Here is a 25,655-nt window from a genome sequence, read left to right as displayed (position 1 = left end):
CCTGATGGGTTTAGTGGGGAGTTTTATCGTATCTTAGCAGAGGAAGTGACCCCCTTATTGTCCCAGCTATACACGGGCTATATGCAGGGTTCTCAGATGCCCTCCCTCACCAACACAGCATTTATCAAGGTGTTGCCCAAGCCCGGTAGGGATCCGGTTAACGCAGCCTCTTACCGACCTATTTCACTGATTAACGTGGATCTTAAAATAGTGTCTAAAATACTTGCAGATAGGTTGGCGGGCATCTTACCACGACTGATTACCCCCAATCAGGTGGGATTTGTACAGGGGAGAGCGGCGGTCACCAACATTCGCAAAGTGCTGACGGTACTGGACGAAGTAAGGCTGAGACCCAGTGCACATCCATCCTCAGCCATCATCACGATAGATGCTGAAAAAGCATTTGATAACATTGATTGGGGATGGATGGGCGCAGTATTAGATGCCATGGGTTTTAATGGTCCTTTCAGACAATACATCACTAATTTGTATTCAAATCCCCTGGCAAGGATACATACACCAGGATTCTTATCAGAAAACATCCATTTAGAGAAAGGAACCAGGCAGGGTTGCCCACTTTCCCCGCTTTTATTTAATCTTGCAATTGAGCCACTCTCCCGAAAGATAGAGCGAGATAATAGATTAGAAGGGATTAAAGTGGGTAACATCCGTGTGAAACATGCCCTATTTGCAGATGACCTGCTGGTGTTCCTTGAAAACCCTTCCAGAGATGTACCGAGGCTATTTCAGGTACTGAAGGAATTTGGCAGAGTGGCAGGATACAGGGTAAATGAGGATAAATCAGAAATCATATCTTTAGGTAATAAGTCCCAGAGCTATCCTGACCAGGCTCCCGGCTGTGCCATTCAGGTGGCAAAGAAATCTATAAAGTATTTAGGGATACATATTGGCAGAACTCCGGAGTCTTTATATTTACTTAATTATCCCCCATTGATAAAAAAGATTTTAACAGACATTGAGAGGTGGAGGGAACTTCCTCTTTCACTAGGAGGGAGAAATCAACTACTAAAGATGATGAGTGTATCTAAGCTACTCTACCCCCTACAGACGATACCGCTTCTCATAAAACATGCGGACATTAAAATACTGGAAGCGGCCTTCAGATCCTTCTTATGGAGGGGGAGGAAATCCAGGATCTCGATGGCCAAACTACAGATCCCTAAACATTTGGGAGGAGCAAATTTCCCAGACATACGTAGCTATAATCTAGCCAGTCTTATAAGACATTGTTCTGACTGGATATTTAAAACAAATTTCTATTCTAATTACACGCTAGAGGCTCAATTAGTGCAGCCGTGGAATTTAGCCTCATTATTACACACTAAACTAAGTGCAGTTCCCCTTCCTACTAAAAATAGTCTAATGATCAGGGACACAATTGCAGCTTGGAAGGCAACGCGGAAGTTATTTGCGTTAACCTTCTTACTGTCTAAATATATGAGCATATGGGGACACCCAGAATTTCCAACAGGCCTAGAGGCGAAACATTTTGGAGCTTGGAGGCAATCAAACATAGTCACAGTGAAAGACATGTGGAACGTCAGGGAGGGGAACTATCACTCATTCACTGACCTCACAGAGAAATACCACTTAGATAGAACAAAACAAATGCTGGCTTATTGGCAGGTTCAGGGTTTCCTTAAAAAGAGGGTAATAAACCTATCGAAAGAAATGTCTGGCAATGAATTTGATTCCCTCATAGGCAAGGGAAAAGGGAAAAAATCTCTATCAGAATTATATCAAGGTATTAGGGACAAGAAGTTATCCTCAGTGGCGGAACGGATGTTCTCCCATTGGAACAAGGAATTCCCTTCAATGGACCATAGGGATATCATTGTAAGAGGCTGGAACACAATTAGAACTATCACACCTAACGAGATCTGGAGGGAGACGCACTTTCGAATGATCCATAAAGCTATATATGGATTTCATGGTACCTTACGCACTGCTACTCCAGAAAGGTTAGATAGCTGCCCCAAATGCAAGCTGAAAAACTCGGACCTATTTCATGGTGTATGGGCATGCCCAGAATCAGAAAGGTACTGGAAAATGTTCAGCTCGCAGGTTAAACAGCATCTTAAGGTACAACTCCCACTAGTACCTGAGCTATTCCTATTTCATGTGCCTCCGGATAGGGTGACAGTAACCCCGTTAATACATATCCTGATCCTGGCAGCAAAAAGGTGTCTTTTTAGAGAGTGGCTAAACAAGAGCGTGCCTATGGCTGCTGAGATATTTAAGCACACGAAAATGTGTTTTGAGATGGAGAAACTACAGGCAGAGCAACTAAAAGGAAAACAAATAAACACATTTTTCCACAAATGGGAAGTGTTTATAAGCACGGTCTTCTCGGATGAAGAAATGAAAGATGTCATGAGCCCCTTTATACAGTCAGAGTGGTACCTCAAGGAAAAACTAGCCAAGAGATTAGGTAGGCTTCTGATAGATTGAAGATATAATGGAGGAAGGGTGTGCAAGAAGTGTACCTGAGGTGGGGGGAGGGGGGACGGGTTATTGGGGAGGGGGGAGTTTAGGGGATGTTCTGCTGGATGATAAGTTGGAAAGTGTACTTGATCAAAATCTGGAGCTGTATAACTTGACTGATGTTCGCTATACCTATGTGATCATCTGATGACTATATACTGTCGTATGATTGTAAATGCTTACAAAATTTCAATAAAAAGTATATTTAAAAAAAAAAAGTGCCCTGTCTGACCCAGGAAGACGTATAGCGGCGTCATAAAAAGATTAAAATAGACAAATCGCCTGGACCAGATGGCATACACCCCCGTATCCTAAGAGAATTAAGTAATGTCATAGCCAGACCCTTATTTCTGATATTTAAGGACTCTATACTGATAGGGAGTGTTCCACCGGATTGGCGCATAGCAAATGTAATGCCAATATTCAATCAAAAAGGGTCCAAAAACAGAGCCCGGAAACTATAGGCTGGTAAGTTTAACATCTGTCCTGGGTAAACTGTTTGAAGATTTTCTAAGAGATGTTATCTTGGAGTACCTCAAGGAAAATAGGCAAATAACACCATATCAGCATGGCTTTATGAGGGATCGGTCATGTCAAACTAATTTAATCAGTTTCTATGAGGAGGTAAGTTCTAGATTTGACAGCGGCGAATCAATGGATGTTGTATATTTGGACTTCTCCAAAGCATTTGACACTGTACCCCATAAAAGGTTAGTATATACAATGAGAATGCTTGGACTGGAAGAAAATGTCTGTATGTGGGTAAGTAACTGGCTCAGAGATAGAAAACAGAGGGTGGTTATTAACAGTACACACTCAGATTGGGTCACTGTCACTAGTGGAGTACCTCAGGGGTCAGTATTGGGCCCTTTTCTCGTCAATATATTTATTAATGATCTTGTAGAAGGTTTGCACAGTAAAATATAAATTTTTGCAGATGACACTAAACTATGTAAAGTAATTGACACGGAAGAGGACAGTATATTGCTACAGATGGATCTGGATAGATTGGAGGCTTGGACAGATAAGTGGCAGATGAGGTTTAACACTGGCAAACGTAAGGTTATGCACATGGGACTGAATAATGCAAGTCACCCGTGCATACTAAATGGTAAAACACTGGGTAACACTGACATGGAAAAGGACCTAGGAATTTTAGTGAACAGCAAACTAAGATGTAAAAACCAGTGTCAGGCAGCTGCTGCCAAGGCCAGTAAGATAATGGGTTGCATCGAAAGGGTCATAGATGCCCATGAGGAGAACATAGTCCTACCACTTTGCAAATCACTAGTCAGACCACACATGGAGTACTGTGTACTGTTCTGGGCTCCTGTGAACAAGGCAGACATAGCAGAGCTGGAGAGGGTACAGAGGAGGGCAACTAAAGTAATAACTCGAATGGATGGACTACAGTACCCTGAGAGATTTTCAGCATTAGGGTTATTCACTTTAGAAAAAAGACGACTGAGGGGAGATCTAATAACTATGTATAAATATATTAGGGGTCAGTACAGAGATCTATCCCATCATCTATTTATCCCCAGGACTGTGACTGTGACGAGGGGACATCCTCTGCGTCTGGAGGAAAGAAGGTTTGTACACAAACATAGAATAGGATTCTTTATGGTAAAAGCAGTTAGACAATGGAACTCTCTGCCTGAGGAGGTGGTGATGGTGAGTACAATAAAAGAATTCAAGAGGGGCCTGGATGTATTTCTGGAGCGTAATAATATTACAGTCTATAGCTACTAGAGAGGGGTCGTTGATCCAGGGAGTTATCTGATTGCCTGAATGGAGTTAGGAAGGAATTTATTTTCCCCTTAAGTGAGGAAAATTGGCTTCTACCTCACAGGTTTTTTTTTTTTTGCCTTCCCCTGGATCAACTTGCAGGATAACAGGCCGAACTGGATGGACAAATGTATTTTTTCGACCTTATATACTATGTTACTATGTTACTAATACACAGGAAGGTCCAACAGACATGCAGCATAGTTCTGAGCACATAGAATAAGCAAGAACCAGGACAAAATCTCAGGCAAAAACAAGCTGCAAATACTAGACTTAAAGTGTCTTTGTCACCAGAATTAACCCTATACAACAGGTATATAGCCTGGTAAGGTTGCTGACACTGTTTAAAATGATTAGGGATGAGCAAATCGACTTCAGATGAAACATCCGAAGTCGATTTGCATAAAACTTCATTTTAATACTGTACGGAGCGGGGGCTCCATACAGTATTAGAATGTATTGGCTAGAATGTATGTTTTTTTACAGTACAAATTAATTTATGAAGTTATTACACAAAGTCACGAGACTTCGCAAAGCAATAACTTCAGCTCATCGAAGCCAATACATTCTAATACTGTATGGCGCTCCTGCTCCGTACAGTATTAGAACGTTTTATGTAAATCGACTTCGACTGTTTCTTCCGAAGTCGATTCGCTCATCCCTAAAAATGATACCTATCTTTTATCTGTAGGTAGTAGCATTGTGGAGAAATTTAAACTTTTATAAATATGTTATTGAGCTATTGGAGCACCAGGAGGAGGGCTTATGCGGTTAGAGCACCACTCCAGAGATGCCCCTGGTGCTCCATACTGACGTCACTCTCCTTCAAATCAAGCCCCCCACCCTTTAGATTTATTTATTTAATACACTTATATAGAGCTACTATATTCCGCAGCGCTTTACAGACATTAGTATCCAACTGTTCCCAATGGGGCTCACAATCTAAGGTCCCTATCAGTATGTCTTTAGATTGACAGTGCTGGACCTCTGGTCTACTGCTGAGATTTCGCACTTGCGTACTTGCTGTCTATAATGGCGCGTGCGCACAACATAAAAGTGTAGCTATATGTCCACTTGTGTGTGTGTATGTCACAGTCAACTTGTACCAGCCCGTTTTTCACAATAAACATATCCTTTTGCCCTATTAGTGTAATCCCTCACATATATCATCAGCACAATCACACAATCATTTGATTCCAACAACTTCTTCTTGGTGTGTTATTTTTTGTCATTGACAGTTAAAGGGATTGTCCAGACAATATAAAACAGTATATTGATGTATATAAGTATATCATTAGTATCTGATCGGCGGGGGTCCAACACCCAACACCCCTGACGATCAGCTGTTTGAAGAGGAGGCGGCGCTCTATGCTAGCACTACTTCCTCTTCATTACACTGCCCATCATCTCGGAAGTCTCAGCGGTGCAATGTAATTAAAAATACTTGCTCCATTCACTTGAATGGAGTGAGTATCTGCATTTACACTACGCCGCCACTGCAAGGGAGATGACCCGCAATGTAATGAAGAGGTAGCAGCCTGCACAACCCCTTTAGTACTAATTTCGGAGTCTGAATAATGGGTGATTCCCACAGTATATTACTGGGTAATTTACTACAAATTATATCATTTATCCTCCAGGTAATAATCCTGCACTTTGGGCAAAAGATTTAAAATCAACAGATTTTGAGTTATTATGTCCTGATGGCTCTCGAGCCCCTGTCACTGACTACAAAAACTGCAAACTTTTAAGTATCTCCTCTCCATCTGTCGTTACCCGGGAGGAGAGCGTCAGTGATGTTGTAAGAATTGTTCTTAATCAACAAGTAAGTGTCTCAGCATGACTTCAGAGAAATTGCTGAGCCAATATAAGCAGAATTTTATAGAAGTGAAAAGTTGTGTATTTTGTGTTTTTGATCTCTAATATCTATCTATCTAATATTTATCTATCTGTATCTAATATCTATCTATCGTGTTATAATGCTGTGTTATAGGTTAATAGGTTGTGATATGTATTATTTCACAATAGTTTGTGTAGTTATTGGTAAACCTTGGTCTCCGTGCAAAATTTACCATGTGCCGTTTTATAATACTAGACACTTATGTGGCAGCGGGGCCTTAAAGGGATTTTCAAGGCTTTTAATATTGATGACCTATCCTCAGGATAGGTCATCAAGATCAGATGTGCGCGCGTACCGTCTCCTGTCTCTCTTCTTGCTCGATACTGCTATGTCTATGGCATGCAGGGAAAGAGACAGGAGACGGCCATCAATATTAAAAGTCTGGAAAACCCCTTTAATTTTTCCTCTTAGGCCAGTTGTGAAACACCTATATATAGGTGCTCTTGTTGTGATGATGTATGAGTGGTGTATGTATATGAATGTCTGGCATCTCTTTTTTGTGTTGGAATAACCATAGTTTGTGCATCGGGAGGTGTTGCTCAGTAGTAGGGATGTCACTTTAGTGCAAAAAAAGGAGAAACATTGGCGTGAACATCAGATATTTACAGTGATCTATCACTGCTCAAATGAACACGAGGACAATTAAAAAAAACAATTGTCAATATTATTATTGCATTTACAGGCTATAATTGCCTCACTTGTGCTGCACTATGGTGGTGATGGGAGTGCACCCCTATGTTGAGGCTGCACCCTTCTGAGCATATGGCAGTGGTGTCGTTGTGTATCTACATTCTGTATATGTCATGAGTAAGGGTCACATATTTGACATCCGAAACGCGTAGACTTTAGCGCAATTTTACCACATTGTGTCATAAAGGTTTTATTATGTCATAAGGCTGTGTTAGCATTTATTAATAGGTGGCATTCTATAGTAATGATCATGTCTGTACTGTATTTATAGGCTGGGTTCTAATGTGATATCTCAAATCTATCATTTGTTTATAGACTCGCTATGTAGCACTCTATACTAATGATGATGATTTTATAAGTTTGTATTTTAATCTGTTAGCTGCAACTTTCCAGACAATATACATTTTTTATGTTATGTTTGTTTAATTCTATCATTTATTGTGGTAACGGCATAATACTGTGTGGGTTTATAGGCTGCATTCTTTTGTATTCTGTCTGTATTTACAAGCTATCATTGTAAAATAACATGCATTTATTATAGGATGCACATCATTGTGCTGCTGCCACAATTGTGTGTGTGTGCATGTAGTTATGTACACTGATTAATCATGACATTAAAACCAAAAGAAGTAAATAAAGCTTATATTACACCTGCAATTAATCATGAAGATCATCCCTAAAAAGCGTTAGCATTGTTAGCGATGATCTGGCAGTGTAATACTGCCGCCGATTACCTAATGAACAAGAACACTTTCATTCATCGAGTAATTTTGGAATCTTTCAACAGATTTAAAAGGGAGTCTGCTTTGGTGGTGAAATAATACTGTGAGTCAGTATGACATGCAGATCACAGGCGTCGCACTTAGAATCACTGCACACTTCATTTATTTGGGCAGTCATGGGTCCAAAACTGACCAAATAACTCAAGTATCAATTCAGCCTTACAGGTTAATGTTAGTGCCAAGAAGGAGCGCACTTCTTTTACACAGTGTTTAGCTGATTCCACATAGATGTCCACAGAACCTGTTCTATTAAACGCTTATACAAGTAGAGCCCCCGACAGAGTGGAGAGGGTGTCAGCAGTAAGTTTGTGTTGACATCACTGATTAATTTTCCCCATTCTCTGATCTGTCAGAACAATTACCCATAAAAAATGGATCCTGTCTGTGAATCATATGCCTTCACTCGGTCAGCATTTGCTCAATAATCCATCAGTATTGCTAATGCCAAAAAAACAGGAGTGGATCTAAAACAGAGATGACAAGTAAATGGAATATTTGCATGTCTTCTGTGTTTTGTACCCACTCCTGCTTTTGGCTACCAAATCATAAGCCAATTCTGATGGGACTATACAGGCCTCACAGCTGTTGCACAGACAGGATCCGTTGTGCGTCTCATTTTTCCTTCCTTCTGAAAGATCAGAAGAAAAGTCAAATAAATGATGATGTCAGCCAGACAAAAAAGCAAAATAGTGGCCCAGTCAAGAAGTGGGGAGGGTGGAAAGAGCATGAGAAGTCCACAGAGTGGACATATGACATATTAATGAGGTGGAAGCAGCTTGAGGAGACCACAGAGTGGCCAAATGACAGTGTGGAAGTGGCAGCAACAGCAGCAGCATCAGGAGGATACCCCAGAGTGGCAAGGTGACAGAGTGTGGAGATGGCAGCAGCATCTGGAGACCACAGAGTGGCAAGGTGACATAGTGTGGAGATTGAAGCAGCATGAGGACACCACAGAGTGGCAAGGTGACATAGTATGGAGATGGCAGCAGGAGGATACCATAGAGTGGCAAGGTGACATAGTGTGGAGATGGCAGCAGCAGGAGACCACAAAGTGGCCAGGTGACATAATGTGGAGATGGCAGCAGCAGGAGGATACCACAGAGTGGCAAAGTGACATAGTGTGGATATGGCACCAGCAGCAGCAGGAGGATACCTCAGAGTGGCAAGGTGACATAGTGTGGAGATGGCAGTAACAGCAGCATTAGGAGACCACAGAGTGGCAAGGTGACAGTGTGGAAATGGCAGCACCAGGAGGATACCTAAGAGTGGCAAGGTGGCATAGTGTGGAGATGGCAGAAGAAGGAGGATGTCAGAGAAGATTGCAGGAGGATAACACAGAGTGGCAAGGTGACATAGTGTGGATATGGCAGTAGCAGCATCAGGAGACCACAGAGTGGCAAGGTGACATAGTTTGGAGATGGCAGCAGAAGCATCATCAAACCACAGAGTGGCAAGGTGACATAATGTGGATATGGCAGCAATAGCAGCAGGAGGATACCACAGAGTGGCAAAGTGACATAATATTTATATGGCAGCAGCAGGAGGATACTACAGAGTGGCAAGGAACATAGTGCGGAGATGGCGGCAGCTGCAGCATCAGGATACCACAGAGTGGCAAGGTGATATAATGTGGAGATGCCAGCCGCAGTAGGAGGATACCACAGAGTGGCAAGGTGACATAGTGTGGATATGGCAGCAGCAGGACAATACCTCAGAGTGGCAAGGTGACATAGTGTGGAGATGGCAGTAGCAGCAGCATCAGGAGACCACAGAGTGGCAAGGTAACATAGTGTGGAAATGGCAGCAGCAGGAGGATACCTCAGAGTGGCAAGGTGGCATAGTGTGGATATGGCGTAAGCAGGAGGATGCCAGGGGAGATGGCAGCAAGAGGATACCATAGAGTGGCAAGGTAACATAGTCTGAATATGGCAGTAGCAGCATCAGGAGACCACAGAGTGGCAAGGTGACATAGTTTGGAGATGGCAGCAGCAGCATCATCATAACACAGAGTGGCAAGTTGACATGATGTGGATATGGCAGCAGCAGTAGGGTACCACAGAGTGGCAAGGTGACATAGTGTGGAGATTGCCGTAACAGCAGCATCAGGAGACCACAGAGTGGCAAGGTGCAATAGTGTGGGGATGCCAGCACCAGGAGGATACATCAGAGTGGCAAGGTGACATAGTGTGGAGATGGCAGAAGCAGGAAGATGTCAGAGACGATGGCAGCAGCAGGAGGATAACACAGAGTGGCAAGGTGACATAGTGTGGATATGGCAGTAGCAGCATCAGGAGACCACAGAGTAGCAAGGTTACATAGTTTGGAGATGGCAGCAACAGCATCATCAAACCACAGAGTGGCAAGGTGACATAATGTGGATATGGCAGCAGTAACAGCAGGAGAATACTACAGAGTGACAAAGTGACACAAAGTGGATATGGCAGCAGCAGGAGGATACCACAGAGTGTCAAGGTGATATAATGTGGAGATGCCAGCAGCAGCAGAAGGATAACACAGAGTGGCAAGGTGACAGTGTGGATATGGCAGCAGCAACAGGAAGATACCTCAGAGTGGCAAGGTGACATAGTGTGGAGATGGCAGCAGCAGGATAACACAGAGTGGCAAGGTGAAATAGTGTGGAGATGGCAGCAGCAGCATCAGGAGACCACAGAGTTGCAAGGTGACATAATGTAGAGATGGCAGCAGCATCAGCAGGAGGATACTACAGAGGGGCAAGGTGACATAGTGTGGAGATGGCAGCAGCATCAGCAGGAGGACACTACAGAGGGGCAAGGTGACATAGTGTGGAGATGGCAGTAGCAGCAGCAGGAGACCACAGAGTAGCAAGGTGACATAGTTTGGAGATGGCAGCAACAGCATCATCAAACCACAGAGTGGCAAGGTGACATAATGTGGATATGGCAGCAGTAACAGCAGGAGAATACTACAGAGTGACAAAGTGACACAAAGTGGATATGGCAGCAGCAGGAGGATACCACAGAGTGTCAAGGTGATATAATGTGGAGATGCCAGCAGCAGCAGGAGGATAACACAGAGTGGCAAGGTGACAGTGTGGATATGGCAGCAGCAACAGGAAGATACCTCAGAGTGGCAAGGTGACATAGTGTGGAGATGGCAGCAGCAGGATAACACAGAGTGGCAAGGTGAAATAGTGTGGAGATGGCAGCAGCAGCATCAGGAGACCACAGAGTGGCAAGGTGACATAATGTAGAGATGGCAGCAGCATCAGCAGGAGGATACTACAGAGTGGCAAGGTGACATAGTGTGGAGATGGCAGTAGCAGCAGCAGGATACCGCAGAGTGTCAAGGTGACATAGTGTGGATATGGCAGCAGCAGCAGTAGGAGGATACCTCAGAGTGGCAAGGTGGCATAGTGTGGATATGGCAAAAGCAGGAGTATGCCACAGGAGATGGAAGCAGCAGCAAAAGGATACCACAGAGTGGCAAGGTAACATAGTCTAGATATGGCAGTAGCAGCATCAGGATACCACAGAGTGGCAAGGTGACATAGTTTGCAGATGGCAGCGGCAGCAACATCATAACACAGAGTGGGAAGGTGACATAATGTGGATATGGCAGCAGTTGTAGCAGCAGGAGGGTACCACAGAGTGGCAAGGTGACATAATGTGGATATGGCAGCAGCAGGAGCACAAAGTAGAAAGGTGACATAGTGTGGAGATGGTAGCAGCATCAGGATACCACAGAGTGGCAAGGTGATATAATGTGGAGATGCCAGCAGCAGCAGGAGGATACCACAGAGTGGCAAGGTGACATAGTGTGGAGATGGCAGTAGCAGCAGCATCAGGAGACCACAGAGTGGCAAGGTGAAATAGTGTGGAGATGGCAGCATCAGCAGGAGGATACCACAGAGTGGCAAGGTGACATAGTGTGGATATGGCAGCAGGATACCTCAGAATAGCAATGTGGCATAGTGTGGAGATGGCTGCAGCAGGAGGATGCCATGGAGTAGCAAGGTGACATAGTGTGGATATGGCACCATCAGGAGATTACTGAGTGGCAAGGTGACATAGTTTGAAGATGGCAGCAGCATCATCAGATCAGAGTGGCAAGGTGAAATAATGTGGATATGGCAGAAGCAGTAGCAGCAGGATATGGATATGGATATGGCGGCAGCAGGAGGATACCACCGAGTGGCAAGGTGACATATTGTGGAGATGGCAGCATCAGGATACTACAGAGTGACAAGGTGACATAGTGTGGATATGGCAGCAGCAGGAAGATACCTCAGAGTGGCAAGGTGACATACTGCAGAGATGGCAGTAGCAGCAGCCTCAGGAGACCACAGAGTGGCAAGGTGGCATAGTGTGGAGATGGCAACAGCAGTAGGATACCACAGAGTGGCATGGTGAAATAGTGTGAAGATGGAAGCAGCAGCATCAGGAGACCACAGAGTGGCAAAGTGACATAATGTGGAGATGGCATCAGCAGCATCAGCGGGAGGATACCACAGAGTGGCAAGGTGACATAGTGTGGAGATGGCATTAGCAGCAGCATCAGGAGACCACAGAGTGGCAAGGTGACATAGTGTGGAGATGGCAGCATCAGCATCAGGAGACCACAGAGTGGCAAGGTGACATAATGTGGAGATGGAATAAGCAGCATCAGCTGGAGGATACCACAGAGTGGCAATGTGGCATAGTGTGGAGATGGCAGCAGCAGGAGGGTGCCATGGAGTAGCAAGGTGACATAGTGTGGATATGGCAGCATCAGGAGACCAGAGTGGCAAGGTGTGAAGATGGCAGCAGCAGGAGGATACTTCAGAGTAGCAAGATGGCATAGTGTGGATATGGCAGAATCAGCAGGAAGATACCACAGATGGCAATGTGATATAATTTGGAGATGGCAGCAGCAGCAGGAGGATACCACAGAGTGGCAAGGTGACATAGTGTGGATATGGCAGAAGCAGCAGGAAGACACCACAGAGTGGCAAGGTTGACATAGTGTGGAGATGGCAGTAGCAGCAGCATCAGGAAACCACAGAGTGACAAGGTGACATAGTGTGGAGATGGCAGCAGCAACAGCATCAGGATACCACAAAGTGGCAAGGTGAAATAGTGTGGAGATGGCAGCAGTATCAGTAGACCACAGAGTGTCAAGGTGACATAATGTGGAGATGGCAGCAGCAGTATCAGCAGGAGGATACCACAGAGTTGCAAGGTAACATAGTGTGGATATGGCAGCAGCAGGAGGATACCTCAGAGTGGCAAGGTGGCATAGTGTGGAGATGGTTGCAGCAGCAGGAGGATGCCACGGAGTGGCAAGGTGACATAGTGTGGATATGGCAGCAGCAGGAGAATACCACAGAGTGGCAAGGTGATATAATGTAGAGATGGCAGCAGGAGGATACCACGGAGTGGCAAGGTGACAGTGTGGATATTTCAGAAGCAACAGCAGCAGGAGGATACCTCAGAGTGGGAAGGTGACATAGTGTGGAGATAGCAGTAGCAGCATCAGGAGACCACAGAGTGGCAAGGTGACATAGTGTTGAGATGGCAGCAGCTCACACCTAGTAGTGAGCATGAGAGCGTCTGACGTGTGATGCTGGGGCTCCGCCCCCCCCCTTGCACGCTGGCCGCCCGAACTACCGCCTGAAACACCGGCATGCCGACCTGGCTGTGAGCTGCCCTGTGGAGCGACAGTGTCCTGGACTCCTGTGCCTGCTCCTGATGCGGATGCCCGGATCTTGACTTGACTCGAGTTTGCCTGCCGTTGCTGGGAGCCGCCGGGTGGTGAGTTGATGTGGTGGCTGGAGGAGTGATGAGGACCGCCAACAAAGTTGTCGGGGTGCTGTGAACCGGAGGCCACGATGTTTGGGGCTGTGCGCATGGACATCGGGAGATAAGAGATAAGACGGGGGACTCTACGGTGGACAAATGTCTAATATTTAATTTGTGCATTTTTTTTTTTTCTCGGCTCTATTGTTCAAAAGAAGCAGTGATAACTGGTTTGTGGATTTTGTGCCGTTGTTTCTATTATGTGTTTTGTTGCAGCCCGGATCTACGCCATCTTGTTTTTTTTTCTGGAAAAGTGGACATAATTTTGCCTGTCTGTATTTGTTTGATTTCGTTTTTTCCTCCAACAATAGGAAGCAGTGATAACTTGTGTATGCGCTTTGTGCTGTTGTTTCCTCCCTTCCGTTAAGAGCTGTTTTTTTTGTGTGTTTTGTACATGTGATATTGTTGTTTTTTTTTTTTGGGGGGGGGATACTGGGAAGGACTTACTGGGACTGAGAGACAGGGAGTACAAAATGCCACCAAAGAAACAACCCGCCCCTGTGGGCGGTAGCAGCAGTAGGAGATCAATAACAGGTCCGGAAAGTGGGTCCAAACAACAGGGTTTAAATAAATTTTTAGCCCCGAGCTCACCAGGATTTAAAACTCCACAAAAACAAAATACTATAGACCCGGGTTCCCAAGCTCTGACCCATGATAATGAATTGACGAGGGAGGAGGAGAGAGGCCGGCATCAGCGTCTTCTACACCCTCAGATGCAAGGATGATAAAGGACATACTCTGCACTGTCTCACGGATGGAGAATGCAATGGGTAGTATAGCAACTCAGATTGGGGCAGTGCAGATGGATGTCAGTATAATAAGGGATGATATGGAGAAAATTAGACAACGTTTATATGAGATGGAAAAAAGGGTCCCCGGGTTAGAACAATCGCTTCAGAATTTAGAGAAAGAGGTCCTCTCTTTAAAAGAAAGGAATACTAAGATGGAGCAAAAACTAATAAGCCAAGAAGATAGATCAAGAAGATCCAATATAAGATGTGTGGGGATCCCAGAGCGGGTAGAAGGAGACAATTGCACTGACTATATGGAGAAATGGATAAGGGAAAATTGTAGGGTGGATACTCTCTCCCCCCTTTTTGGTGTCGAAAGAGCACATAGGGTCCCCATGAAAAAAAGGATTCCGGGGGAGCACCCCAGACAGATATTGGTTAAATGCCTATTGGTCAGGGACCGCGACGCAATATTATCTGATGCTAGGAATTCTGAAAAATATCAAATAGATGGTAAAAAGATGAGACTGTTTCCAGACTACTCTGCGCATACCAATGCCCATAGGAAAGAATACATTACAGTTAAAAAAAAGATTGAGGGAAGCAGGTTTAAAATATAGCCTACTTTTCCCGGCAAAATTAAGGGTAGAGTACAAAGGCAGGATTGTTTTTTTCCAGGCGCCGGAGGAGGTTAGCGAGTGGGCGGACGAGGAGGGTCTTTGAGGCTGGGGGGGAGGGTCAAAAGAGTCCATATGTTGAGATATGGAGTCGCCCCGACTGCTGTATAGTCGAAGGGGGGGCTATTTAGGGAGGGGTGGTATATTGGGAGGGAGGGGAGAGGGGAACGTGTTTCTTTTTTTTTATTTTTTTTCTCTGCTCCGCCTCTGCTAGATGCTTAGGATTCTTTCGTTGAATGTGAGGGGTTTATGTGAGAGAGTAAAGAGATATGCTATCCTTGAGTGGTTGAAGAGGTTCCTGCCAGCCATCATCTGCCTCCAAGAGACACATTTGGATAAAGAATCCCTAGGATGGTTGCAGAAGAGATGGATAATGGAGGGTTACCATTCAGTGTATACTACTTACTCTAGAGGGGTCTCAATTTTGATACACAATAAGATCAGATTTGAGTTTTTGGCAGTGGAGGTGGATGACTGTGGCAGGTACCTCTTTTTATATTGCAATATAGAAGGTGTTAAAATGGTAATCGCAAATATATATATCCCACCGCCATATAAAGCAGATGTCTTGTATAAATTGCATAGATTTATGCTGAATAGAAAAGAAGCTAAGATGATTGCGATAGGTGACTATAATGCGGTAATGGACCCACTCAGGGATAGAACGTCTGGCAGAGGTGGAGGAGCAATAAAGGTGGATTTTTTTAAATTAGCCCAAGAGTTTAATTGGGTGGATGTCTGGCGTCTTCAAAACCCAGACGGAATCATGTACTCCTGCTACTCTAAAACACACCAAACTTGGTCAAGGATTGACATGTTTTAATATCCCAAAATGGGATTAAGATAAAGTATTTGCCTATGGCCCTATCAGACCACAGTGCAGTAGTAATCGAATTAAATTTGATAAAAAAAAATACCTTGCCACCATTTAAATTTAACTCCCAGTGGTTAACAATGATTACAGATAAAGAGAACATAATGGAAGAACTAAAAAAAAAATTTCTAGAGAATAATGGCACTGCTAGTAGATTAATTGTATGGGATACTGCTAAGGCATATCTGAGAGGATTGCTTTTTAAAAAGGTGAATTATTGGAAAAAGAGTACTAGAGAATTGAGTAATGCACTAGAAAAAAAAGTTGAGGTAGCAAGAATGACCTATATAGTACATCCTACAGAATACAACAGGAAAATATGGGAGGAACATCAAGAAAAGTTAAAGGTATATCAAATGGAGAGAAGTAGGAAAGAATTACTTTTTCAGGGGATCAGCCTAGCTTCAGAGGGAGAAAAGGTGGGCAAAATTCTGGCAAGTATAGTAAGAAATCAAAGAGGGAAATCATGGATAGGGGCAATTAAAGATAAAACGGGTGAAATAATCACTACACCGGAAGGAATTAAAGAAGTGTTTCTGGACTATTTCCAGGAACTTTATAAATCTAGGGCACAATATTCAAAACAAGATCTGGACCTATACCTAGATAGGATACCTCTTAAACAGATATCTCAGCCCCAAAAAGAATATTTATAAAAAGAAATACTGATGGCCGAAATAAAGGAAGTCCTGAGTAAGGAAAAGCCGAATAAGGCACCGGGGGGTGATGGGCTCCCTTTTGAAATATATGAAGCGTTCTCCCAGGTGTTACTACCAGAGTTAAAAACAACATTGAATGAGGCCAAAAGAATTGGGAATTTACCAGAATCCATGAAAGAGGCAATTATAACTTTAATTCCAAAAAAGGACAAAGAACAACTTGATTCGGGATCTTATAGGCCAATATCTCTCCTAAACACGGACGTTAAAATTTTGGCAAAGATTTTGGCCGAGAGGTTGTCGAAAGTGATTGGGGGAGTTATAAATCCGGATCAGACAGGCTTCATACCGGGGAGAACAATTTATTCAAATATAAGAAGGTTGTTTTTAAATATCGAAGCTAATAAATTACAGTCTGGGGAAAAAGCGGTGCTCTCATTGGACGCCCAAAAAGCATTCGATTGTATAGAATGGGACTACCTATGGGCCGTACTAAAAAGGGTCGGTATAGGTGAGGAATTTATAAGTTGGATTCAGTTGATATACCACAATCCTAGAGCTAGGGTGATGGTGGATGGGAGCTTGTCCCTGCCTCTTGCCCTATATCGGGGCACTAGGCAGGGATGCCCTCTCTCACCATTATTATTTGCCATTGCAATCGAGCCGTTAGCATGTATAATAAGAAATGATAGAGAGATTAAAGGTTTTCAATACGAGGGTGGAGAAGAAAAACTTTTGATGTATGCGGATGATATTCTTTTGTTTATGTATAACACTGGGGATCAGTTTAATAGGGTGCTCGATATAATAGATAAGTTTGGTTCTTTTTCCGGTTTAAATATTAACTGGGGGAAGTCACATATGTTGATGTTAGGCGACGCACAATTACAGAGGGATTTAAGGGTTCATGTGTTAGAGAAACATGACAACTTTAAATATTTAGGTATACAAATTTCCGGAAATATAGCTGAATACGAAAGATTAAATATACTCCCCTTACTAAAAGAACTTAGGACTAAAATACACATCTGGCGTTGTTTACCGATGTCAATACAGGGCCGGGTAAATTTGATAAAAATGATTCTTCTCCCTAAAATACTTTGTTCTCCAAAATGCCCCATTGAGGTTACCGCAGAGTATTTTTAAGGTACTCGATAGTCTAATGGGGGACTTTCTCTGGAAAGGTGCCATCCCCAGGATAAAAAAAGAAGTGTTGCAGCTCCCAGTAAGCGAGGGTGGTTTAGCTGTTCCAAATTGTTTTTTTAATTATTTAATAGCACAATATGGTCACATAAAAGGTACTTTAAATGGTTTGGTCGTTAGACAAGTCAGAAATAGATTAGGGTGGAAAGAAGAGTGGAATCACTTGGAGGTTTTAGAATCCGGTATGTTGGCTAAAAAGAGCACAAGTAATAGAATACAGAATTTATTAAATTATATATGGGTGGAGATCAAAAAAATATTAGAGAGTAAAGGGTTTCTGCACTATACACCCATTTGGAAAAACATAAATCTTAAGGAATTAGACATGATTAAGAGCTATATAGACTGGGGGAAAAAAGGGATAAAATACCTTAGTCAGATATTGGAACAGGGTAAATTGAAAGACTTTAATACAATGGTTGGTGAGTTTGGGATCCCCCAAAAAGATATGTATAAATATTTTCAGCTTAGGAATGCCCTGCGGATAGCCCTTCAAGAGGACAAATATAAAATAGAAAAATCGGATATAATACACAAATTTACTAAAGAGGGGGAAAGAGGTGGTATAACTGCAAGAAGATATAAGATATTGATGGAGAGCAAAAAGAAACGAATTCTAATACTTCCTAGAAAAAAATGGGAGGACGAACTCCAATCCCTTACTGAAGATAAATGGGAAGATGCCCTCAGAAGTTACTCAATGGTTTCCAATAGGGGCTCACATAAGATCTCACAGTTTTTTGTAGTGCATAGGTTGCATCGATTGAAGATAATGGGTGTGAGAGTCTTGGATGCATGTTCAAAATGCGGGGGAGAGAATGCTGATTTAATACATTGTTTCTGGAGATGCCCAAGGTTGATTAGATATTGGAGGGAAATTTTGGAGACAGTACATTTAATTCTGAAGGTTTATATACCGGAAGACCCGGTGATTTGCATTTTAGGGGCAACTAAACATCTGAATCTAAATAGAGATATACGAGTGGTTCTCTGTAAAGTGCTATTTCAAGCTAGACTCCTTATACTTAAGAAATGGATGGGGGCAGATCCTCCGACGGTGAGACAATGGAGGAAAGTGGTGGATTATTTTATTAAGGAAGAACGATTGATGGAGGGCCACAGAAAAAAAAATATTGAGGATCTTTGGAAAAAATGGATGCTTTAGGGCAGGATTTACCTAATTTTTATTATTATTTATTTTTAATTTTTTTATGTATACACGTCGTCGTCGTCCCCCCCCCCCCCCCCCCCCCTCTCATAAGGGTGGGGGGAGGGTAAAGGGAAAGCAAAGCGAAAATATTGGGGGTAATGGGGGAGGGGGAGAAAAATAGCATAAAATAATTGTTCAGGAAAAAATGGAAATGTACTTTTGAAGATGTGACTTGAAGATATTTAAATCTATGATGTGATTGGAATGTGTACGTTTCTTTTTGTATAAATGAAAATAAAGATATATTTAAAAAAAAAAAAGAGATGGCAGCAGCAGGATACCACAGAGTGCCAAGGTGACATAGTGTGAAGATGGCAGCATCAGGAGACCACAGAGTGGCAAGGTTACATAATGTGGAGATGGCAACAGCAGAAGGATTCCACAGAGTGGCAAGGTGACATAGTGTGGATATGGCAGCAGCAGGAGGATACCTCAGAGTGGCAAGGTGGCATAGTGTGGATATCGTAGCAGCAGTAGCAGCAGGAGGATACCACACAGTGGAAAGGTAACAAAGTTTGGAGATGGTCGTAGCAGCAGCAGCATCAGGAGACCACAGAGGGGCAAGGTGACATAGTGTGGAGATGGCAGCAGCAGCTGCATTAGGAGATCACAAAGTGACCCAGTGACAGAGTGTGGCGGTGGGTGGCAATACCATTACCCGCTGACGAAGGTGGCTGAAAGAAGGAGCACTTTGCATCAGATGTGTGGCATCAGGCGGGTGGCAGCATCAGAGTAGTAGCTGAGGCAGGTATTCAGAAGAAACCAGTCTCTTTTATTAAAGTGTTGGTGTGGCACCATGGATGATCTAGTCTGATGCATCAGGAATTAGTGGTTAGAAATCCTGGCTGTTCCACGTCTGATTCATCTTGACAAAGGTCAGTATCTCCACATTTTGGGTAGACAGGCGAGTTCTCATTGGGGTAACTATAGCCCCCGCAGCACTAAACACCCGCTCTGATGCCACACTACTGGCCGGGCTAGTTGCGGCCTCTGCTAGTTGTGGCCACAAATCCAGTTTGGCTACCCAGTAGTCCAGCGGATCTTCAATGTGGGGTGGCAGGGTGATGTACAACCATGCCACCACCTGCTGGTTCAGGTCCTGCTCCAGGTCTACCTGCTGCTGGTGAGTAGTTTCTTCACTATGCGGGGGAAGAAAGCTACTCATCAGCAACTGTAGACTCAAGCTGCTGCTGATGGAGCTGGTACTGCTCCTGCCACCCCACCCCTTCCCAGCAGCCACGGCAGAGGAATGTGAGCGCAGAGGGCCCCCCCCGGTCAGACCTGCGAGTGGATGGACGATGGCGCAGATAGTCAGCGGCCAACTGACTACATAGGATGTCTCTGTAGTAGTTCAGTTTGTCCTCCCTCTCGGTTGGTGTAAAAAAGGCCCCCATTCTGGACCGGTAGCAAGGGATCAACAAGGTGGAGAGCCAGAAGTAATCCCTCTGCTGAATGGTGACAATTCGACTGTCACTACGCAAGTGAGCATGAATCGGGCCATTGAGCATGACTCGGAGGGACTTCCTGCCTCATTCTCCACTGCATACTGCCACGGTGTGTCCGGGTCCTCTGTCTCGTCTTCCTCATTGCCCTTTAGCTCCTATGGCTTCTCCTGCTCCTCCTGTCCTGTCAGCTGAGTAGAAAAACCACCCATTTCTCTACACATTGCCTGTGCTCCAATGTCCTCCTCCCCTCCGCCTCTTCCAGTTCATGTGGCCGTGATATTGAGGCGCCACGTCTCCTGTCCCCTGACCAGCCATTGCTACCAGCATTTGTTCCAGGACATGAAGCAGTGGAATGAAGTAGTTTATCCCGAAGTCCTGGCAACTGACAAATAACGTGGCACCCTCAAAGGGCCTGAGCATGAGCTGCCACTGGCTGACATCGAAGTTACAGAGGGGAGTACTCCTATCCGCTTGCATTATCAAGAAATCGCCGATGGCCTTTCTCTGTTCATATAGTTGGTCCAACATATGGAGGGTGGAATTCCAACGGGTGGAAACGTCGCATATCAGCTTATGTTGGGGGATGCCGTTTCGCCGCTGCATCTCAAGGAGGGTGTGCTTTGCTGTGTACGAGTGGCTGAAGTGCCTGCAAAGTTTCCTGGCCATTTTTAGGATGTCTTGCAGATGGGTGGAAGTCTTCAGGAACCGCTTGACAACCAGATTGAACACGTGTGCCATGCAGGGTGCATGACTCAGCCTTCCTTGATGCAGTGCCGACACTATGTTCTTGCCATTGTCGGTCACCATGGTTCCGATTTTCATTTATCGTGGAGAAAGCCAGGATTCGATTTCTTGATGAATCACACGGAGCAGTCCTCCCCTGTGTGACTCCATTCGCCCAGGGAAGTGAGGTGCAGAACAGCGTAACACCGCACATGTGCCCTGCACATGTGGTATGCTGGAGAAGCACTGTGACTTTTCCCTGCAGTGGAGGCTGAGGACATGGTGGAGGATAAGGTGGCAGAAGCAGACATTGTCGCAGGACCAACAGCGTGACAATGGGGAGGCAGAAGCGGCGTGACCTGGCCAAGTTTCTGTTGTGGGTGTGCAGGAACCATATTCACCCAGTGGGCCGTAAAGGACATGTATTGTCCCTGCCCATAGTTACAGCTCCACACATCGGCACTCCCGTGCACTTTGGAGGACACCGACAGGGTCTACATGTTTGTGCAGGGATGGTACTGCCTTTTTCGCAAAGAAATGACGGCTTGGGACTCTCCACCTCGGCTCTGCACAAGCCATCAGCTCTCTGAAAGGTGCAGAGGACACCACTTGGAAAGGGAGGGACTGAAGCACCAGCAACTTGGACAGGAGCACCTTCAGCTTATGCACTGTTGGATGTGTGCACGCATACTGTTATCTCTTGGCAATCACTTTGGTGATCGATTGCTGACAGAATGACTGACGAGGAATAGGAGCAGGAGCATCTGGACCAGCAGGAAATGGGAATGATAGACAGCTCCCTTCGGCTGAGGTGGTGGAGCCTTGACTTGCTGAAACCCGGGTGCGTGCCACTAGGTGATGCAGCGGTAGCTGCGGCAGGCTGGACCACCAAATCAAAGCCACGGTTCGCCCAGGGCACTTTATGGTGATGCTGTATATGTTGTTTACACAAGGTCGTGGTGCCACACTTTACCTTCTGCCCACATATTCTACATATGGCCATGTTGACCTCCTCCGGCGACTTTACAAAAAACTGCCACACCGCTGAGTACCTGATTTTACCCCCAACACTAATGATTGGCTGACTGCTATCGCTGCTGCTTCCGTGAACCTGTGCACCACTCCTATCAGGGTCGGTAGGCTGCTGAAAAGCGGGTGGACTACCCCATGCCGTTTGGCTCCCGACCTCCCACTATTGCCACGCTGCTGACTCCCGGCCACGCTAGTGACTTGCTGGCTCAGCCGCTACCTGATGGTCAAGCTGCCACCCTCTTCTCCTGATGATGACGAACCCCCTTATTCACCCGGCTCCAAGTGCGATCGGCTTCATCATTATCGAGTAGTGTCTGCACGTCACTGATGTCCCCCTCAACGGTCTCTGGGTCAGGAGCCTGACTGCTCGCAACACAAGCTCCTGCGCCACTCTCCTCATCACTACTTGCCCGCCTAGCTGAGGAAGCGGCGGATGTCTCCTCCAGATCTTGGCTGGGCAGTAGCTGCTGACTGTCCTCTAGTAGCTCTTCCTCACTGAAAAGTGGAGCTGTGCCCACAGCATATAGTACTTCTCGCGGTAAAGGAACAGAAAAGAACAGAGGCAGGTTGAGGACAGGTGAGGGCAAAGGGCCTGCTCCCGGGCCATGCCAACTAAGGGTTGTGTCTGACAAACCCGACTGTTGGCTGGGGTGTCTGATGGGAAGAAGTGGATGACCGAGTTAATCAATCAAGAACCGCTGGGTTTCTGGTCAAAACACGACCGCTAGAGGACACTGGGAGCTCAGGTCTCTCGCTGTGACCGCTGCTGCCACGCCCCTTACTCTGCTGCGACCTCTGCTTGGGCCAGAAACATTTAGGCCTCTGCCACTCCTCTGTGCATGGCATGGCACTTCTCTGTCTGACATACCTGTAGCTGAACTAAACAAATTAAATGGAAATTTAAAAAAAACAAAAAGCGATGAATATATTTTTCTTTTTGTACTGAAATAGGCCACTAAATGCTTTCACCACAATTAACTGCAGAAGTGAACTGAGAATATATTTTTCTGGTTGGACTGAAATATGCCAATATACGCTTTGACCAGAAAAAAAGTGAAGTGCGTATATATTTTTCTTGTAGTACTGAAATATAGACGCTTTTATCAGAAATAACTGCAACAGTGCAGTGCGTATATATTTTTATTTTTGTACTGAAATATACCACTAGACACTTTCAACAGAAATAACTGCAGAAGTGAACTGAGAATATATTTTTCTTGTTGGACTGAAATAGGCCACTATACGCTTTCACCAGAATTAACTGCAGAAATGCACTGAGAATATATTTTTCTTGTGATACTTAAATACGACCCTATACGCTTTGACCAGGAAAAACTTAAAGAGTGAAGTGCGTATATATTCTTCTTGTAGTACTGAAATACGCCCCTATACGCTTTCACCAGAAATAACTGCAACAGTGCAGTGCGTATATATTTTTCTTTTTGTTCTGAAAAACACTATACGCTTTCACCAGAAACACCTGCAGAAGTGAAATGTGTATATATTTTTCTTGTAGTACTTATATAAGATACTAAAAATACTAAGATATAAGCCACTAAAGGCTTTTTAACATAGCACTTGCAGCCCAATAACAAATAGCTGGAATGACAGAGCTGTCTAATGGCTATTCGGATCCCCAAATAATCTTTCCTTGCACTTTTAAATCGCTTTCCTATCAATGTCCATAGCACCTTCTGACGTCTCTCCCTGCACTAAGATGCTGTGAAATGATTCCTCCCTATCCTTTCCCTGTACTTATAAATTGTTTTTTCTGTCTTTTTTTTCCACAATCAGGTTTTTCTAATTGCTGTCCCTAGCACCTTCACACATCTGTCCCTGCACTCTGAACGCTGGAAAATATCTGACTTAAGATGGCCGCCGTATTTATAGGGCTGTGACATCACAAGGCTGGCTGCTGATTGGCTGCATGCAGGCATATCAATCTGGGTGATCCCGCCTTCCCAGAGTTCCTTGCCCCCTGTCCTCAGTCCTCACACGTGTAGCCGCCAGTTTAGGAAAAATGCGATTCATTACTACGAAGCGCAAGGAAATTTGCATTCGTTGCGAATCAAATTGTTCCTCAAATTCTAAACGAATTCCATTTTGTCGGCTTTGATTCGCTCATCTCTACTTTAGACATGTGAAGTGAATAACATTGATTACCTCATTACAATGACTCCTGTAAAGGGATGGGATATGTTAGGTAGCAAGACATTTCTTCAAGTTGATGTCTAAGAAGCAGGAAAATTAGGAAAACTTAAGGATCTGTGTGAATCTGAGAAGGCCAGATTATGATGTCTAAATGCGTCAAGATGGACTGATCAGTCATAGCACCTCCAAAATGAAAGTTCTCCTAGTATGCTGCTAGGTTAGAACCTGCCAAAAGAACAAGTGGTAAAAAGCTACAGAGTTATGGGTGCCCAAAGTTCTTTGATATGTGTACGATCCATGAAGGCCCTAAAACAGGGCACTTCAGGGATCTTGTGGAGTTCATGTGCTGCTGGATCATAGCTGTTTTGGTGCCACAAGCGACCTACACAATATTAGGCTTGTGGTTTTAATGTTATCATTTAGGGGTATACAGTATATGTATGTAAAGAACACACATCCATGACATAGTAAAATGTAAGTATGCAATATCTAGAAAGAGATATACTGCATGTCCTAGTCACTTAGTATTGACTGTCTGTCTTCCTATTGATGCATTGAATATGGTGAAATGCTGCTGGATTTCTGATCCCAATACTTGCTCTTGTCTAGTCTCTCTTTGGGCAGAAAGGATTTGAGAAGGATATTTTTCAGATGTTTTCTTCAAGTAATGGCAAAAACCTACTCTTCAGTGATGGCACACAATGCTTGTTAGAATTTGACAGGATAATCGGAAGAGACATTATGGAAGATTATTTTGGCAAACGGTTTCACACAGCTGTGCACAGAGATAACCAATGCTTACCAACATCAGGTACATTATACCCTTACAGTCATTTTTATCTAAACAGGAAAAAGGTAACTTATTGGAAAATAGTTTGTTTTATCATTCCTTATTCATTATTTTATATTATTATTACTATGTCTTTGAGAGTTATTTCATTGTTCACCATTTTTAAATGGCCCTGATTTAAATCTTATATTTAGGTAACTGCTTCCAAAAATGTGTAGATATTTGTATAATATAGAGTATTTATAAAAATGGTCATATTTGATCCTGGAAGAATAACTTACAAAAGTTGACAAGTATGTTCTTGATATAGGACTTCAACTTATCTCAGATATCTAAAGTATGGCATATCTGATCAATATCGAAGTGGTAGATTCCAACAGGATCGGCCAAAACTCAAGATAAATCAGCACTCCAGGATAGGGGGCTTGTCTGTCATGTTCCCATGTAAGCAGTGCATTTGAGGATTTATTAATTCATTTATATATTAATTTTGGTCTTCTTATTATCTACAGAATTTGCCTCTGCTTGTGCATTTCATCACTGCTGACAAGACTTAGTAATGGAGACTTTGTCAAGTAATGGAGACTTTGTCATCAAGCTGCTGTCATTCTTTTACTTTTAAGTGTTTTCATTCTCCATCTTACAAATGTCAGTTTTTCCAATAAATATTTGGAATTTA

The 25,655-nt window shown here is 44.0% G+C and overlaps 1 protein-coding gene across 11 annotated transcripts in view; it reads left to right on the top strand.

Moving 5' to 3' along the window:
- The window catches only part of LOC122936250 (saxiphilin-like), a 189,568-nt gene extending 163,913 nt beyond the window's left edge, over positions 1 to 25,655 (top strand). For all 11 annotated transcript variants that reach the window (XM_044292366.1, XM_044292361.1, XM_044292365.1 and 8 more), the window contains 3 exons: positions 5,934 to 6,118; positions 24,796 to 24,997; positions 25,489 to 25,655. In XM_044292366.1, coding sequence (XP_044148301.1) covers positions 5,934 to 6,118; positions 24,796 to 24,997; positions 25,489 to 25,523 — 422 coding nt within the window. In that variant the 3' untranslated portion in view covers positions 25,524 to 25,655. The remainder of the gene's footprint in view (positions 1 to 5,933; positions 6,119 to 24,795; positions 24,998 to 25,488) is intronic.

Source organism: Bufo gargarizans, chromosome 4, assembly GCF_014858855.1.
Source record: "Bufo gargarizans isolate SCDJY-AF-19 chromosome 4, ASM1485885v1, whole genome shotgun sequence".
Lineage (NCBI taxonomy): Eukaryota > Metazoa > Chordata > Amphibia > Anura > Bufonidae > Bufo > Bufo gargarizans.
Note: the sequence above shows the minus strand (reverse complement) of the source record. Positions and strands in the feature narration are given on the sequence as shown.